The sequence below is a fragment of the Pituophis catenifer genome, unplaced genomic scaffold (genome assembly GCF_029215685.1).
Source record: "Pituophis catenifer annectens isolate HBS135680 unplaced genomic scaffold, rPitCat1.0.hap2 SCAF_2, whole genome shotgun sequence".
Lineage (NCBI taxonomy): Eukaryota > Metazoa > Chordata > Lepidosauria > Squamata > Colubridae > Pituophis > Pituophis catenifer.
Window position 1 is genome coordinate 287440767 of NW_027256882.1, and position 19936 is coordinate 287460702.

The 19936-nt window shown below is 43.0% G+C and overlaps 1 protein-coding gene across 1 annotated transcript in view; it reads left to right on the forward strand.

Moving 5' to 3' along the window:
* LOXHD1 (lipoxygenase homology PLAT domains 1) overlaps positions 1-19650 on the forward strand; it is a 205397-nt gene extending 185747 nt beyond the window's left edge. The window contains exons 33-36 of the mRNA XM_070934571.1: positions 8414-8599; positions 9844-9971; positions 19020-19137; positions 19645-19650. Of these exons, the coding sequence (XP_070790672.1) occupies positions 8414-8599; positions 9844-9971; positions 19020-19137; positions 19645-19650 (438 nt within the window). The remainder of the gene's footprint in view (positions 1-8413; positions 8600-9843; positions 9972-19019; positions 19138-19644) is intronic.
* The last annotated feature ends 286 nt before the right edge of the window (positions 19651-19936 follow it).

Sequence of the window (19936 nt, forward strand, 5' to 3'; positions counted from 1 at the left end):
ATTCGGTCGTTTCAAGAGTGGAAAGTTCTATTCGTGACTTTAAGAGACTCTGTGCCAAGTTTTGCCTTGCCCTGCATTTGGAAACTAGTTATCTGGCAGCTCTCCAAGCGAGATAAGGTTTGTGGATAAATGTTCCTCTGAAAGACTGTTTGCCAAGCCTGGCTGACTGTGAATGAAAAGAATTCACAGTCGTGTAAATAAAAGGGGTTTTGCCAGGACCAAGTCTCTGCTTCCTGCTTTTTAAGGAAGCCTAAATCAGAACAACTCAAATATTGGAGGTTTTTAAGAAGAAACTGGAAAGCCATTTGTTCAGAATGTTGTAGGACAGTGGCCCCCAATCTTTTTGGCACCAGGGACCAGTTTCATGGAAGACAATTTTTCCATGGATTGGGTGTGTGTGTGTGTCAGGGGTGGGTTCTAAATTTTTTTACTACCGGTTCTGTGGGCGTGGCTTATTTTGTGGGTGTGGCTTGGAGGTCATGTGACTAGGTGGGCGTGGCTAGCTGCTCAGAGTCATTTCTGGAAGGTCCTCGCACTTACGACCAGTCCTCCCACTTACAACCCGACTCATTTGTTTGCTTTTAACACTGATCAGCTGTAGGATGGCCCTTTGAAGCCCCGCGGCAAGAGTTTAAACAGTTTTTTTTCCCTCTAGCCATCAGCTGGGACTCAGGAGGCAGCAATAGATTGGGGGTGGGACCAAATAAAAGGTAAGAATAACGTGGCGGGGGGGTGGGAGGGCGGGGGGGGAGAACCGGTTCGGTGATGTCATATCGTCAACGCTACTGGCTTGGCCGAACCGAACCGAACCGGGAGAAACCCACCACTGGTGTGTGTGTGTGTGTGTGTGTGTGTGTGTGTGTGTGTGTGATCACACAACCTAAATCTTGTGCATGCTCTCCTGCCCTCCGGCAACTGTGCAGCCCAGTTCCTAACAGGCCACAGACTAGTACCGTTCCAAAGCCTAGTTGTTGGAGACCCCTGGTGTAGGGAAGTGGTGGGTTGCTCCCAGTTCGCACCGGTTCGCAAGAACCGGTAGTAAAAATTTGTAGTAGTTCAGAGAACTGGTAATAACATTGGTTGGCCACGCCCCTGAACCGGTCCCTGGCCTGGTTGCTGCTTGCTTACCCCACCCACCTCATCAGAGGCTTTTTAAAAAAAACTTTTAAAAGCATTTTTTCTACATCTTCGGCCGAAAAAATGCTTTTAAAAGTAAAAAAGAAAAGCCTCTGATGATCGCGCGGCTCAGCTGGGATCGTCAGAGGCTTCTAAAAGCATTTTTTCTGCAACCTCTTCATCTGAAGAGAAGGGAAAAAAATGTCTTTAAAACATTTTTTTCCATGTAGGGAAAAAAATGCCTTTAAAAGCCTCTGGTGATTCCAGCAGAGTTGCCTGATCATCAGAGGCTTTTAAAAGCATTTTTTCCTGCAACCTCTTAAGGTTGTAGAAAAAATGCTTTTAAAAGTTTTTTTTAAAAAAAGTTGGCCACACCCACCCAGTCACATTACCCCCCACAAGCCACGCCCACAAAATAAGCCACACCCACAGAACCGGTAGTAAAAAAATTTAGAACCCACCCCTGGTGTAGGGGTGAACATTGGGGTTGAACATGGGGGTTGGACTAGAAGACCTCCAATGTCCTTCCAATTCTATTCTGTATTCTGCGGACACCCCAAAACGATCTAATCTGAACAGAAGTAACTCTTAAAGAGATCAGAAAGAGAATCCTGAGGGATGCTATCCCAAATCAAATGGAGATTAGGGAAAGCCAGTTTCTGCTATAATTCAGTGTTTCTCAACTTGGCAGCTTTAAGATGTGCGGACTTCAAATCCCAGAATTCCCCAGCCAGCCAATTCTGGAAGTTGAAGTCCCCACAAAGTTGCCAAGATTGAGAATCACTGCTATAAACTATTTTTTTTAAAAAAATTGATTTATATGCCGCCCTTCTCTGAAGACTCAGGGTGGCTTACAATGCGTTAAGCAATAGCCTTAAGCAACAGCCAGAGGTGGTATTTGACGGTTCTCCGAACTGCTCAAAATTTCCACTACCAGTTCTCCAGAACCTGTCAGAACCTGCTGGATTTCACACCTGTATTTTCTGCAATCGAGTTTGGAGCAGTTTACCTTAAGTTTGTATCTATTGTGTGCTCGTGTGTTATTGCGGTTGAAGCTGAAGTAGTCATTGACAGGTAGGATATTGGGGATCGAAGGGTTTCTCTTGAAGTTAGAAATGCAAAACCCTAAAGCACAAGATTCTTTGCACAGCACGCAGCCTTTAATTAAGGTTTTTTTTTATTATTATTTGATTTATATACCGCCCTTCTCCAGAGACTCAGGGCGGCTTACAATGCGTTAAGCAATAGCCTTCATCCTTTTGTATATTTATACAACGTCAGCTTATTGCCCCCACAATCTGGGTCCTCATTTTACCTACCTTAGAAAGGATGGAAGGCTGAGTCAACCTTGAGCCTGGTGAGATTTGAACTCACAGTAATTGCAGGCAGCTGATGTTAATAACAGCGCTTTAGTCCACTGCGCTACCAGGGCTCTAAAGTCCTTTAATGGCCTTGCCGAAAATAATTTTGCTGCAGGTTTGTGTTTTGCATGAGGCACTGCTCCTTCCATCGTTCTTTTTTCCATTTTCTTTCTTGTTGTTGTTTTGAAGGGGAAAAAAAGGGGACCTTTGACAAAAAAAATTCATAAATGGCCCACAGTGAGAAACACTTCATGTATAATTTTTTTGCTCAACATGGAAATTGTCTTCACAGCTTCTCTTGAGACACCTCTTACAGGAGGGCATTAATCATGGCTCATAAGCAATGTGCAGTGATCAGAAATCACAGGGCAGGAATATTTATGTAACAAAGGATTGAAAGGACATCCTTTACACAAACCGTCTCTTGCCTCATCTCGAAGCTCCTATTCGTCTTTTCCTCAAAATTTGTTGCAAAGGTCCATAAATGGAGACACCCCCCCCCCACTCCCAAACCGTGGAGGTATTGCTCTGAATCAATCCACAAATTACCATTAAATAATCATATTTTACATAAAAGAATGTAGCAATGATCAAATACACGGGGAGTAATCTAATTACCTCTATTAATCTAAACGTAAGTAATTAATAATTTAATTCAAATTATGTCTCGCTCCTGTTCCACCTAATCTTTATAGCATGCTTCCCTGTACAGAGTGTGCACCCAAAAAAGCAAATATGTACTTTTGGACCAGAGAAAATGGTGTGTGTGCTTCAATTATAATCAGCAAAACTTGCAAGAAAGGTGCCACTTAATATTGGTTTCTTCTACCATTTATCCTTAGATAATAGATCAGTGGTCCCCAACCTTGGTGGCCTGGCTGAATGAGGTAGGGGGCCAAGTGAGTGGCAGGTGTACACACACGTTCACAGCTCCATTGGTGGAGTGAAGCTTGCGCGAGTAGAGTGCAAGCACAAGGGCCCACCGCTTGGGTGAGTGGAGCTTCGCGCGCGTGCTTGCCCGTCACTCATGCAGCCCGTTTTCCAACAGGCCGTGGCCCTGTAGTAGGCTGCAGCCCGGGGTTGGGGATTCCTGTAGTAGAGAGCAACATACAGGGAGTTTGTGACTTACAACCAGTGGTGGGATTCAAATAATTTAACATCCGGTTCCCTGCCCTAATGACCAGCTGGGTAGGCGTGACCATAGTGGGCATGGCCAGAGGGTGTGACAGGCAGCACTCGGCCTCCTGCACCCCGCTGGGAGGCAAAAACAGGCCAGGGGAGGAGACACACCGCCCCCCCTCCCGCTCCCTGTTTTGGGCCTAGGAGGCCTCCTTGAAGCTTCCTGGGAGCAAAAACAGGGCATGTGGGGACTCCTGGAAGGGGCGGGTGAGAAGGGGTGGAGCCAGCCAGCAATTTAACTACCGGTTCACCCGAACCGGCTGAATCCCACCACTGTTTACAACCATTCCTTTAGTGATTGTTCAAAATTACTACGGTACTGAATAAAGTAACTTATGACCGTTTTTTCACACTTATCACCATTCTTCTTCTTCTTCTCCTCCTCCTCTCCTCCTCCTCTCCCTCCCCCTCTTCCTCCTCTTCCTTCATGGGAATTTAAGAAATAGACTCTGCTTGTGTTACATAACCATAACTCATCCTTACACACAAATTCTGCTCCCTTTACCAATTAGGTGCATCTTTGGAGGCAGGATTTAAAACAGCAAAACTGTGTTTTGCCTTACCTAATCCTCAGACCCAGAAAAAGTAGACTTTGCTTCAATTTAATTAAACTGTGCCTGACTGTTTTACAGCCTGACAAGGCTAAACAGGGTTAGCAAAAAAAATAAAATAAAATAAAACAGATTTTGGTTTACATGTAAATATATTTCATTATAAAAACCTCAGGGGAGAATGTTAACGCTTTCTTGTGTAGCTGACAGGAGTTTGACGTGCCAGCTTTTTCAGACTAACAAGCGATTCAGCCCCGAAGTTTGACATTATTCCAAGTGGATTAGTGACTTCCTTGATGCAAGGAACATTTCACCTTCTGTTGTAAAATATAATTTGTCCAGCTCAGTGGAAAGATTTAGGTCTGGAAAGTCCACGGTAAAAGCTTTCAAGAGTTCTGCCTCAGTCTGGGCCTCAACCTGCTCTTTTGGGTCATTTAGTCAAAATGAAGGATTTTTGGATATTGACTTCCAGAATCTAGGGCATGCTAAGATCTCACCATTTCTAAAAATAGCACGAAGTAAAATAAAATCAGGCTGCTGAGCTTAAAACCAACCTGAAGTGCTATTTTTCTTCATCTTTATACTCACCATTTAGTGTACTGCAGAACTATACGGTTCGTCCTCCAGTTATAACCATTCGTTTAATGACTGCTTGAAGTTACAAAGGTACCGGAAAAAGTGGCTTACGGCCATTTTTCACGCTTTAAGAACCACGGTGGTGCACTGGTTAGAATACCTTACTGCAGGCTACTTCGGCTGACTGCCGGCTGCCGGCAGTTTGGCAGTTCGATCCTGACCAGCTCAAGGTTGACTCAGTCTTCCATCCTTCTGAAGTGGGTAAAATGAGGAGCCAGATTGTTGGGGGCAATAGGCTGACTCTGTAAACTGCTTAGGGAGGGTTGTAAACAGCGGTGAAATCCGACTGGAACTATCCGGCTCGCGCGAACTGGTAGAGCCGATACCAGGAGGCTCCACCCACCCGCCGGGACATCATTACGTCCCATTTTTTACCCTCTGTGCATATGCAGAAGGGCACACACGAGTGTATTGAGTGTGCTCACGTTTCCGAACCAGTAGCGAAGGTAAGTGCATTTCACTGCTGGCTGTAAAGCACTGTGAAGCGGTATATAAATTTGCTATTGCTCAATAGTTATTGCTATAACTATTGCAGCATCCCCATGGTCCTGTAATGAAAATTCAGATTTTTTTTTTATTTTTATTCTTATTTTAATTTGATTTATATGCCGCCCTTCTCCGGAGACTCAGGGCGGCTTACAATGCGCTAAGCAATAGCCTTCATTCTTTTGTATATTTATACAAAGTCAGCTTATTGCCCCCACAAACTGGGTCCTCATTTAACCTACCTTAGAAAGGATGGAAGGCTGAGTCAACCTTGAGCCTTGGCGAGATTCAAACCTGCAGTAATTGCAGGCAGCTGGTCTTAATAACAGGGTGCTTTAGACCACTGTACTACCAAGGCTACCAGATGCTTGGCAACTGACTCATATTTACAACAGTTACAGGTGATCTGGGATCACCTTTTGCGACCTTCTGACTTGGGGAAGCCAGATTCACTTAGCAACCGTGTTACTAACTTAACAACAACAATGATTCACTTAACAACTGTGGCAAGAAACGTCATAAAATGGGGCAAAATTCACTTAAACATCTCGCTTAGCGACTGAAATTTTGGGCTCCGTTGAGGTCGTAAGTCGAGGACTGCCTGTATTCCATTTGCACGTCGACTTTTCTTTCCCTTATTTTTTAATCCTTCAACTGTGTAAAATATATTTTAGCTTTAGCTTACAGTACAATTTTTTCTGTATTTGGTAACTCAGAATAGCAGGAAACTGTGTTGCTGTCATTTAGCAGCGCAGAGCAAGACCCAGAAGCTACAAAAAAAAAATAAAAATAATAATGAGTATTTTTTTTAAAAAAAACAACAATGCAGTCTGCCCACCTCTTATAAAATAGGTTAGGAAAAAGCAAGACATTTCAAGGTAGACTCACAAAGCCCGGGCAAAGAAAAAAGGATAGGTTCCAGAGACAGAACTGCTAAAATATTATATATATTTTGGTTTATTATGTATATTATATATATATATTATTATTATATATGTATATTATATATATATATTATATGTGGAACAACTTAGCTTACGTAGGTGGAACCTGGCTAGAAAGAATATGCATATAATATATATATTATACATATATATGGTTTATTTCTGCCACAGTTCAAGAATTTGAGCATCAGCATTTTTCCCAGGTGATTATCTCTAATTTTTTGCAGCTGTGCAGGTATTAGCAGGGAAATAATACCCTTCCATAGCTGGTCTGATTGAAACAATCAAGTCATCATTTTAAAAACAACAACAACCATGCAGGATGGGAGACAGATGTGAGCTCCTAGCTTTAAATAAAGTGGTTTCCTGAAGGAAAAAAAAAAAAAAGCTTATTCAAATGTTGAAAACCAGACGGAGCAGTAATCTTTTCATTAGGCATGAAAAAGGCAATAGCGCTTTTGATAATAATGAACTTTTGCTTTCAATAGGATTTACAACCATTCAGAGGTGGTATTCAGCCAGTTCGGATCGGTTCGCACGAACCGGTTGCGGAAATCGCCGATGGGCCCACCCCCACCACCCTGCCTCTATGCCGTCCTATTTAGGCACGTTTTTGAGGCCGGGTGCATGCGAGGAAGACATGCACGAATAAAGCACATGCACAGAAGGCTGTGTACATGTGCGTGCACTCACATTTGCGAATCGGTAGGGAAAGTAATACTACCCCTGCAACCATTCCTTATTTACAGAAGCAGTTTATTAGAACTGACTGGGAATGGTTTCCTTGAAGTGATTGGGGTACCTAATTGTACTGATAAGAATACACCAATGATTAATCTTTCAAGTAATTCAATGGTGGCATATGCCTCCGGAAAAATGTTTAAAGATAAATCAGCTAAATGTTGGAAATGCCATCAAATACCAGGATCTTACTATCATATGTGGTGGACATGTCCAGAAGCTAGAGACTATTGGAGCAGAATTAAAACAAGGTTAGAAGAAATGATCCAACAACATACAGTATTGATTTTAAACCTGAGCTGTTCCTATTGGGTATCCTACCAGAAAAAATTAGTAAAGAAAATATATACTTGATTATACATGTAATAACTGCAGCGAGGATAGTATTTGCAGAAAGATGGAAAGCAGAGAAAATCCCTTTGGAAGGGGAAGTAATTAAAAAAAAAATCTTAGATTGTGCAGAAATGAACAGATTAACTTTGATGATCAAAGAAAGAGAGGATACGGAATATTTTAAGATATGGGGGAAAATTTTACGATTGATTAGAAAAAAGCTATAGATAAAGATATTAATAATTAAATAGGAGAATGTCATATTAAATGTATTGTATTGTGGGGGAAATGTTGTAACAGAGAAATGGAAATTATTAAGGAAGAAATGAAGATAGGAGGAGTAACAAAAGGAAGAGGAAGTCACTGAAGAAACACCGAGATGACACACAGAAGGACTGATGTATTATTTGTTTGTGTAAAAAATAAAAAAAAATACAAAACAAAATGGTAATTTAATGGTGATACAAGCTGAATTCTGGGAGAAGAAGCTGAACTACTAACAGTTTGCCAGGCTGATACACCTGAGATGCTTTTCTGGCTGCCGCACGCTGCTACCTCATATTTATGTGATTGTCTACTAGCACTTCAAGATCCTTTCACAGTTACCATTATTGAGCCAGGTTTCACCTAATCTGTACCTGTACATTTGGGGTTTTTTTTGGCTAAGTGTTAGACCTCACTTTTCTCTCCATTGAACTTCATTTTGTTGGATATCGCCCAGTATCAGGGGTGAAATCCAGCAGGTTCTAACAGGTTCTGGAGAACCGGTAGCGGAAATTTTGAGCAGTTCGGAGAACCGGCAAATACCACCTCTGGCTGGCCCCAGAGTGGGGTGGAATGGAGACTTTGCAGTATCCTTCCCTGCAACCGCCACCAAGCCACGCCCACAGAACCGGTAGTAAAAAAAATTTGGATTTCACCACTGCCCAGTATTCAAGTCTTCCTATAATAGAATTCTTTGCTCTTTTCAGTTAGCCCCAGTTTTAATTCTTTCCTGTTAGATCTTTAAGGAATCTCACCGATGTTCATTATGACCAAGTTGGTAATCTGTTCCTATCTCTCCTAGATTGGCCATGATGGGGCTACGCCAGAAAGCTCCTGGCTCTTGGATGAATTCAGTGTCACGGTGCCAACTAAGGGTGTGATATACACTTTTGTTTGCAAATGCTGGCTGGCTCAGGATAGGGGAGATGGCCTCACCTCGCGTGTCTTCAACATCCTGGATGCAGATTGCATCAATATTGGTTTAAAGGTTAGTTTTTGGGGTTTTTTTGCTTTAATTTATATGCCGCCCTTCTCCGGAGACCCAGGGCGGTTTACAATGCATTAAGCAATAGCCTTCATACTTTTGTAGATTTATACAAAGTCAGCTTATTGCCCCCACAATCTGGGTCCTCATTTTACCTACCTTTGAAAGGATGGAAGGCTGAGTCAACCTTGAGCCTGGTGAGATTCGAACTTACAGTAATTGCAAGCAGCAGATGTTAATAACAGTGCTTTAGTCCACTGTGCTACCAAGGCTCTTAGTCATGCCATCCATCTGGTAAATTCGCAAAGTTCGTTTCTCCCATCGGGGACATGTATACATTCGAACTAGACTGCATTGTTTCTCTGTGTCATATAATATAGGTGGGTATATGCACAATTTTGTATTTATTTATTTAGTCCTGTTTATGTAGTGTATATTGGCGGCGGTGAGAGCTGTATGCAATGAAATTTCATTTTACTGTATGCTGACCAGTGTACATTCAAAGTGAAAATTAAGTTATTCTAAGTTCTAAAAGTGGTTGTAAGTTGAGGACTACCTGCAACATGTTTGCTTCAAATGTGAATTAGAAGGACTTTCAGTAAGACTAACCTCTCTCTCTCCCTCCCTCCCTCCGCCTCTGCCTTCCTCTCTCTCTCCTCTCTCTCTCTCTCTTTTTCTGACAGAGAGAGAGAGGAGAGAGAGAAGAGGAGAGGGGAGGGGAGAGGAGAGAGGAGGGGAGGAGGGGAGAGGAGGGGAATGGAGGAGAGGAGAGGAGAGGAGAGGAGAGGAGAGGAGAGAAGAGAAGAGAAGAGGAGAAGAGAAGAGAAGAGAAGAGAAGAGAAGAGAAGAGAAGAGAAGAGAAGAGAAGAGAAGAGAAGAGAAGAGAAGAGAAGAGGGAGGGAGAATATGAAAAGTCAGAGGAATGGAAAAGAAGTCCAATTTGTCAGCTGATTCCAAAACATGTTTTGCAATGCAGAAATTATTTTCATCTTCAGAGTTGATACATTCTCCTCTATCGCACCTAGACAGATACCCAGCTACAGTATATAAGCAGAAGCCCATTTTACATTGTAAAGCCAATCAATGACTCCATGATTCCCTATCTGACCCATCCTATTTTAAAAGATGGTGGCTTGGTCTCTTGGCATTTGTGGGGTGGTTCTATTTTAGTTTTTAAAACCTGGGTGGTTGGTGTTTTTTTGTTTTTGTTTTTTTGGTTGCTAAACGTGAACTTCTATTTTCTGCAGATTCTCTATGAAGTGACTGTGGAGACTGGAGATTTGTCACAGGCTGGGACGGACACCGGCATTTTTTTCACATTCTTTGGATCCAGTGGGTGTTCAGAAGAGATTCAGCTGGAAAAAAATGGAAACAGGTAACAGGCACTTCAGTAGCAAACATCACCATCTCACTCTCCAGCTAGGTTGGCCTCTTCCAACTGGCTCTCTTGATTCAAGGTATTTGGAGAGGAGTAGCCCATGGACACGGTGGCTCAATGGCTAAAAAGCTGAGCTTGTCGATCGAAAGGTCAGCAGTTCAGCAGTTCGAATCCCTAGTGCAGCGTAATGGGGTGAGCTCCCCTTACTTGTCCCAGCTTCTGCCAACCTAGTGTTGGAAGAAACATCCTTCTGGGTTCTGCTCCAAGTGGGGAAACAGACACTGGAAACATGGAGACTGCTTGGTAAGATGGTTTAATGGTGGACAGGATCACATGGCTTGAGTTCCTGAACAGAAAAGGGGCAGATACAGTAAATCCTCGGGTTTTTATGCTCTCTCTGGCTCTGCATTTCTTGGGGCCCTGAAAGAGTATCCTGATTGGTTGTCAGACTCCCAGGGGGTGGGGGCCTTGCTGGCTGATGGTCACATGTGCTTCCCAGGTCACATGTGGTGAGTTTCTGCTGCTATTGTGTAGAGGGCTAATCTTATCTTTGTTGGATCTTTGGCAATTCCTACTATGGCTCTGCCTGAAGGAGGCAGATCTTTGTTATGTAGAATAGACTGGCCCAGGCCTTAATGGCCCATTGACAAAGGGTGGGGGCAGGAAGATGGGAGCTGCTTCAAAATATGCTTATCCCAGGGAAATATAATATTCTGCCTTTTTCATATTTCCTAAAATATTTCACTCTTCCAGGAAAGAGGTGGGTGCTAACTTCCTACACTAGCAATTCAAAAGCATGTAAAAAATGCAAGTAGAAAAATAGGGACAACCTTTGGTGGGAAGGTAACAGCGTTCCATGAGCCTTTGGTGTTTAGTCATGCCGGCCACATGACCACGGAGACATCTTCGGATAGCGCTGGCTCTTCGGCTTTGAAACGGAGATGAGTACCGCCCCCTAGAGTCACGGAGATGAGTACCACCCCCTAGAGTCAGAGTCATATGTGCGAGGGGAAAATTAAACCTTACCTTTTTTAGGTCATGGAAGGTGACTTCAAATTTACCTGCGTTGTGCTAAAACCTGCCATATAATTCCTCAGACGTTTCCTTTCCCTTCCAATACAGTTTCCTGCCATCAAGGCCAACAATCACTAGAAGAAAATTCTCATTCATTCCGTGAGAACTATCAGGAAAAACAATGCCAAACAATTTTTCAGCCTCGTGCAAGTAGTCCTGGACTTATGACTACAATTGAGCCCCAAATTTATGTTGCTAAGCAAGATGGTTGTTAAGTGAGTTTTGTCCCAGCCTTTCTTGCCACCATTGTTAAGTGAATCCCTGCACTTCTTAAGTCAGTAATCCAGTTGTTAAGTGAATCTGGCTCCCCCCCCCCCATTGGCTTTGCTTGTCAAAAGGTCACAAAAGGGGATCATGTGACCTTGGGACACTGCAACCGTCATAAATACGTGTCAGTTGCCAAGTGTCCGAATTTTGATCACATGACCAGGGAGATACTGCAACGGTTGTATGTGTGAAAAATGGTCATATAATTCACCTTTGTCAGTGCCCTTGTAATTTTACACTGTCACTAAACGAACTGTTGTAAGTCAGGGACCATCTGTACTTGTCCTATCCTATCAGTGACAGGCAGCAATACCATAGAAGCAGATAAGACCACAAGGTAGCCCAGTTAGCTGGTAGCCCCAATTTTGGCTTCTCTGGAATAAAGCTAAACAGGAGAGAACATGATTAATAATTGGATGAGAAACCATTAAGAAAATATTTGGAATTAAGTCTGGGGGGGGGAATCTTCATTGTGTAGAAAGTTAGCACCCACCCCTCTCCTAGAAGAATGAACTATTTTGAGAAATATTAAAAAAGCAGAATATTGTATTTCCCTGGATGAGAAATTAAGAAACATGTTTTTTAGAGGGAGAAAGCAGACCCCACCTTTCTTAATAGCAGATGTCATCTCTTAAGAGATAAAGAGCTTGTTGAGATCTAGGTAGCTCTATTCATAGGCCCCACCTTTCTTAATAGCCCTCAGCAGATATCTACAAAACAAAAGACCTTCAGCTCCAGGATGATGGGATTAAGACATGACCCTTCAAGATATAATAGGATTAACCCACTAAGACACAGACCTCATTACATCGCACAATCTCCTAAGGATCATTGCCTCACCCTCCAAACTTCAACCAAACCTAGCTCAGACAACCTACAGAGCCAGCTATGACCCCTACAACAGCCAGTAGAAAGATGTTCTTGCACAGGAACAGGAAGCTCAAGTTCAAAGCCCAAAAGAAGGTATAAAAGCCACCGACTCTCAACTCCATGTGATCAGCTGCCCATAATCACAGATGCTTGGTGGTTCTACTTCATCAATAAATGGTCCCTCTTTCCAAATGGCCTCCATTTTGTCTCTGGTACTGTTCTCCCGGATTGGACCTGGGCCTGGATATTTCTTCCAACAATTGTTAAATCCTAAACCAGTGGAGATTTTTGGGGGGTGGAGATGGGGGCTTGGGGAAAGTCAGGAATCCTTAAACTCTGTTTTCTCAGGGGGGAAAAGAGAAACATTGTCTTTTCTCTTGTCACTTGTTTGTCACTTTCCCCGCTTTGTTGTCTAGTCTGATTGATTGTGGATCTCCGGAGTCTCTAGCGAAGTGAAGTCTTTTTCTTCCTGTGTTATTTAATCTTAATTTAAAGGCAAGAGGCTGAACCAGGAAAAAGTTTCTGGAGATTACATTTGTGCTTTAACCCCAAACTGAGACAGAGTTTGGTGTTGTTCTGTCCCAGCTACGGACCCCAAAGAACGCAGCACACACAAACTCCGTTCAAACCTTAGTTTACTGAATAAACCAGTCTTTTACAACAACGGCTGTTAATTAATTGCATTAACAGCCGCCAAGAATTCAAAGAATAATAACTGAAAACTTATTATGGTTGGCAGAATGCCCAGAAGCAATTTGCAGAAAGCTGATAAGATAAGCAAGACAAGACACGAAGGTATATGAACGAAGTTGTTCCCTGCAAATTGCTTCAGTCGGCGTTCCTCCTGAAATAGGCTAAGGGAGTGGCCAATTAGCCCCAAGCCTTACTCTCGAGGAGACCTCCTCCTGAGGAGCCACTCCTGCCTTTTGGCAGCTCTGCGCGCCCATGCATCGAGAAGAGGCTCCTCCTCTTCTTCCTCTTCACTTATGGAAGCTTTTGGAGGTTCTGAAGGCCCTGGCTGAATCCCCGCCTCTGGCACCACATCTTCTCCAGCCTCCTCATTGTCTGACTCGAGCGCCAGCTGCACAGGCTGCTGGCGCAGCACCACACCAGCCTCCTTGCTGTCTGAATCAGCTACTAGCTGCACAGGCCGCATACGGGCCACAACAGGTGTAGTGGTTAAGACATCAGGCTAGGAACCAGGAGCTCGTGAGTTCTATCCCTGCCTTGGGCATAAAGCCAACTAGGTGACCTTGGGCCGGTCATTTTCTCTCAACCCTAGGAAGGAGGCAATGGCGAAGCACTTCCAACATATTGCCGAAAAAACTATATAGGGAGTCGTGCGGGCAGTCACCGGGAATCCATACTGATTTAAAAACACCAAAGAAATAACTCCGAACTATAATTCCGTTATATGCAAACTCCTGATTACGCTGCCAAATTTTGATGGCATGATTGCTACAAATCAGCGACAGAGGTTCCTGTTATGTTGAAGTGCAAAAACACGAATATTGTTGTGCAAGTCCTAAAATAAGCATTAAGTCTAATAAAAATACAAAGAGCTCCTCCCAACCCTCAAACACCAAAGCATAACAAAAGCCCCCCCCCAAAAAAATATTTCAAATGCATTTTTCTTAGTGGGTCAAACATGCTGCAGAGATGCACGATCGCTTTGCAGAGTGATTCAATTAAAGAAACAAACAAACAAACAAACAATGGTTGCATGAATTGAGCACAAAGACTGTTGTGCAGCAAACTCAGTTTTAGCCTTATTTATTCATTTATTTATTAAATTTACATGCCGCCCATTTCCGTATCAAGGACTCTGGTTGTGTTGTGGCTCCGTTACTGGAGCCTGTGTCATCGTCAGGAGAGGACTCCGAGAGTGAAGGGGAGGAGTTGGCAAGGCTTCCCTCTCCAGGACCCTCCTCTCTGGCAATGCCTTCGGTGTCCGCTGAAGGGCAAGAGATAGGGCCGGGGCCAAGCACGTCCACGCAGCCACAGGTGGACAGTGATGAGGGTAATGAGTCTTGGCTGGACCCATGCCAGCATCGCAGAGATAAGCGCATGCAACAGAAGAAAGGACGTGCCTGAGATTAGGCTGAGTCACTGGACCACACCCCACAGGGTATAAAAGGGAGCGTGGTGGCCAGTCAAACCTTGTGACAAACAAAGCTGAAAGCTTCCACGCCATTCTGCATTGCCGGACTTTTGCTTTAAGACTGGATTATCTCTGGACTTGATTGTAATTATTGAGCTGCTTTCCTTTGATGTATCAGAAGTGGAGAGAAGTTATCTCTCCTCTTTGTAAATAATAAACTCTTGGCAGGCAGCCACTAGGTCGTTGCCAAGTTCCGTTATCATAAGGAAAAGGATTTTGCCGGCTGGTTTGGTCTTTAACTCCTGAACGTCTGTTGGTATGTGTTCGTGGGGTTGGGGACAGAACAGGTTGGCTTACAAAAGAATAACAGAGTTGGAAAGGACCTTGGAGGTCTTCTACTCCAACCCCCTGCTCAAACAGGAAACCCCACACCATTTCAGACTGATGGCTGTCCAGGCTCTTCTTAAAATCTTCCAGTGTTGGAGCATTCACAACTTCTGGTGGCAAGCTTTTTGTTTTTTTGTTTTTTTTTTGCTTTTAATTTATATGCCGCCCTTCTCCGGAGACTCAGGGCTGCTTACAATGCATGAAGCAATTGTTCCACTGATTAATTGTTCTAACTCTCAGGAAATTTCTCCTTATTAATACAGGAGTATATCTGTAGCTCATGTCAACCCTGAGCTACAGATATACTGCTGTATTAATATTTCACTCCCCAAACTAAGTAACATTGTCAGTGACTAGCATTACCTTAGTTGGGTAAAATAAGCAAGCTCAGAGAGCACCAAGGATCCCTCAATTTCTCCTTAGTTCTAGGTTGCTTCTATCCTTGATGAGTTTCCACCCATTGCTTCTTGTCCTGCCTTCAGGCACTTTGGAGAATAGCTTCACTCCTTGTTCTTTGTGGCAGCCCCTGAGATTTTAGAACACTGCTATCATGTCACCCCTAGTCCTTCTTTTCATAATATCTATTATGATGCCATAAATAACAATTAAAAGGTTAAAAACCTTAAAACATTGGAACTTGAAACTTAAAAACATTAAAATTAAAATTAAAAGGAGCCTTGATAGTACAGTGGTCTAATGCACCCTGTTATTAACCAGCTGCCTGCAATTACTGCAGGTTCGAATCTCGCCAAGGCTCAAGGTTGACTCAGCCTTCCATCCTTTCTAAGGTAGGTAAATTGAGGACCCAGTTTGTGGGGGCAATAAGCTGACTTTGTATAAATATACAAAAGTATGAAGGCTATTGCTTAGCGCATTGTAAGCCGCCCTGAGTCTCCGGAGAAGGGCGGCATATAAATCAATTTTTTTTAAAAAAAATTGACAACGAGTCTTCATAACGTATGTAACTTAATATACATATTAAGCTACCTCTATGCATCTTTGGTTTCCATGAACTGATTCCGTCTCTGCAAGTCATTGGAAGTTCTGCCAAATCTTCCTTTGACTTCATAGATTTCCTGAGATCTTCCTTGCCGAATCCTTAGGGGAAAAAAGCAGTGGTGAAATTCAAATTTTTTTACTACCAGTTCTGTGGGCGTGGCTTGGTGGGCATGGTGTGGCTTGGTGGGCGTGGCAGGGGAAGGATACTGCAAAATCCCTATTCCCTCCCCACTCCTCGGGGAAGGATATTGCAAAAGCTCCATTCCCACCCCACTGCCAGCCAGAGGTGGTATTTGCCAGTTCTCTGAACTACTCAAAATTTCCGTTACCGGTTCTCCAAAGTACTCAAAATTTCCGCTACCAGTTCTCTAGAACCTGTCAGAACCTGCTGGATTTCACCCCTGGAAAAAAGGTGTTCCTCTTTTTTAAAAAAAATAAAGCGGGGGGGGGGGGGGTAAGTAGTAAAAAAATAAAAAAAAATTTACAATTAAATTATATATTTTCTTACAAACATTTTAACACGTATTAAAATAATCACTTCAAAACTTTACTTAAAATTCAAAACATCAAATATATTATAATAATATATAAAATATTAAATTACATTTTACTTTGCTGTCGTGTGTATTTTTTATTTGACTGCGCAGCTTTGATCAATTCTTTGTGTTTAAGGAATAATTCTTTAATTTCAGTACAATGTTGAGAAATATTAAAAAATATACAAAGTTCACTTCGAACTGATGGTACAAGCAGTCGGTTACGTTCGTTAGTCCACAAATTTCCCATGACACTGAAAATTCGTTCAACGTTTGCATTTGATACCTGAATTGATGGACAATACTGGAACAGTTTCAGTAAACTCGGAGCTGGCTCTTTCTTAAAAAAGTGCGTCCACTTATCAAGGGATGAATCGCCCTGCAGATGAACATAAACTTCTTCTAAGGCAGAAATTTCATCGAAGAGAGTGTTGGGTGGAAGTTCTTCTCGCCATGGTGATAATAACCAGATGTTCATCATTTCTTCTAAAGTTGGAGGATTATTGCGATCAATTAGATTGAAACAATTTAGCGTCTCATATACTGAATCGGTGAAATTATATTACTTTTCTAGGTACACAATGGCTCTTTGATACACGTTGATGGCTTCTTTCTTGAACTTTTGCACGGCATTCTCAGGCAAATGTTTTTTACATAAGGCAAATAAAACTTTCATTCCAAAAAACTGCCCATCGTATTTTTTGTCTCATTCTAACTTATGAAAAAAAAGACAAAACGCGATTCTCCTATTCTTATTCTCTTAGACTGTACAGCTTTAGATTACGTACCATTTCATCATAAAGCTTTTGAATAAAAAAAATGTCCACTATTTTGTGAAAAAAAATAGTGAACATAATGTGAAAAAAGTGGACTGTCCGCTCAAATAGTGGACACCTGGCAAGCCTATTCCCTATTATCTTTTCTAACCATCTGTATTTTTGCCCAAGGTATTCCTCTGTTTTAACAATCTGGTTTTTTTACTAAGCTGAAATTGAGTGGCTGCTAGTAAATTATAAGGCTTTTGCACGGCGGCTCTAAATTTAACCCCCAAACACGCTTGCCGTTTGGGAATTGTTGAGGTAGCAAAAGATGGTTTATTCACCTTCAGACTGGGAGCAAAGAGAGAAAGGTAGTAAATCTTACCTCCCTTTAAGTGTTAGTGCAAGGTGATCTATGCATTCAACCAGAACATCTTTTTAAACTGTCTCAGATAATAAGGCAATTTAATTTAAATCAGCATTAGCTGTGAAATAGCTCCAGCAACACAAATATTGATAAGTGGACATGAGGGAAAAACAGCCAGGGGAACTAAATGTCTGGAGGAATGAGCGTGGCTTCCAAGTGTATTTCCTCCCTCTCTCTCTCTCTCTCCCTTTTCTTTTACTAGACTTTTCTTCAGATTTATGTTCTGGTGTGCGTTAAACTTAACCCTTCTTGCTGTCCAATTCATGACTTGAGGATAACAGCCTCTGGTTAATATCCTCATAGCCCAGTGGTGAAATCCAAATTTTTTTACTACCAGTTCTGTGGGCGTGGCTTGGCAGGGGAAGGATACTGCAAAATCCCCATTCCCTCCCCACTCCAGGGGAAGGATACTGCAAAATCCCCATTCCCTCCCCATTCCAGGGGAAGGATACTGCAAAATCCCCATTCCCTCCCCACTCCTGGGGTAAGGATCAGGGGTGGGTTCTATTTTTTTTTACTACCGGTTCTGTGGGCGTGGCTTATTTTGTGGGTGTGGCTTGGAGGTCATGTGACAATTATTTAGGATTTAGCAGAGGTACTGGTCTACCAGGCTTTTAACGTGGGCGTGGCTAGCTGGTCAGTGTCATTTCTGGAAGGTCCTTGCACTTACGACCAGTCCTCGCACTTACAGCCCTATTCATTTGTTTGCTTTTAACACTGATCAGCTGTAGGACGGCCCTTTGAAGCCCCGCGGCAAGAGTTTAAACAGTTTTTTTCCCTCTAGTCATCAGCTGGGACTCAGGAGGCAGCAATAGATTGGGGGTGGGACCAAATAAAAGGTAAGAATAATGTGGGTGGGTGGGAGGGGTGGGAAGGCAGGGGGGGGAGAACTGGTTCGGTGACGTCATATCGTCACCGCTACCGGCTCGGCCAAACCGGACCAAACCGGGAGGAACCCACCACTGGTAAGGATATTGCAAGATCTCCGTTCCCACCCCACTCTGGGGCCAGCCAGAGGTGGTATTTGCCGGTTCTCCGAACTGCTCAAAATTTCCACTACCGGTTCTCCAGAACCTGTCAGAACCTGCTGGATTTCACCACCTGCCGGAGAGCTTTTGGAAACCGTGCAGAACTGGTTTCCCATAAAGAGATGGGGGTTGACTGCGCACTCTACCAAATTTGGGATGTCTTGATTATCTCTCATCTAAGTACTAACCAAGACCAACCTTACTTAGATTTCACATCTGGCTAGATGCTACATCTTTTAAAAAAAGCTGTGGAAATAAATTGATGTGGACAAATGACAAAGATGCGCACACTTTTTATTTTTTCGGGGGAACAACATTTATTTATTTTATTTTATTTATATGCCGCCCTATCTCCGTAGGACTCAGGGCGGCTCACAACAATAAAATATCTGAATAAAAGCGTGCTAAAATACATGTTAACCCCCCCACATGCAAGTGATTATCCTATGTTGTACTCCAATTTTTTTCCAATGTGGCCAGGCTGTATCTGAGGAATTTCGGTACTTAAATCCCATGCACTTAAAAGCATCTGGTTGATGTCCTCTCAGATGACAAGCCAGGCACCAAAAGTTCTGAGCAAATCTCTCTTCTCTTCCAGATTTGAAATTGGCCAAAAGGATACTTTTATCCTGGAAATTCCAGATATTGCGCCACTCAAGAAGATGCGAATAAGGACAGACGGAAGAGGATGCCGCCCTGACTGGTTTCTGGAACAGGTAGCATATCCATTCTTTAATCCTTCTACCACTGATGATGTTACCTTAAAGGTAAAGGTAAAGGTTCCCCTCGCACATATGTGCTAGTCGTTCCCGACTCTAGGGGGCAGTGCTCATCTCCGTTTCAAAGCCGAAGAGCCAGCGCTGTCCGAAGACGTCTCCGTGGTTATGTGGCCGGCATGACTAAACACCAGAGGTGCATGGAATGCTGTTTCCTTCCCACCAAAGGTGGTCCCTATTTTTCTACTTGCATTTTTTACGTGCTTTCGAACTGCTAGGTTGGCAGAAGCTGGGACAAGTAACGGGAGCTCACCCCGTTATGCGGCACTAGGGATTCGAACCGCCGACCTTTCAATCGACAAGCTCAGCATCTTAGCCACTGAGCCACCATGTCCCTTATTACTATTGGATAATAAAACATCTGCAAAAAAAACCCACCCATCTTAGAGAATACCAAAGATCCCACATTCCTCTTCCTTTCACTCCACAAACCCCACTCCCTTCTAGCACTGATGATGTTACTTAGTTTGATAATGAAACATCTGTAAGAAAACCACCAACCTCAGAGAGCACCAAGGACCCCACAGTCCTTCTCCTCCTCCTCCTCCCCCTTTCTTTCCTTCTTTCTGTCAGGGTTCCAAGTAATAGATCCATTGCAAGCAAAACTCCGAGGCAGGTGAATTCCTCAAAGAATGGCTTTATTGGATATATCAGATTGGCACGTATCTGGTGAAAACCAACTCTGAGAGGCCCCTTGGTTTTCACCTAATTAAAAGTAAAAGTTTTCCCCTCAACCCCC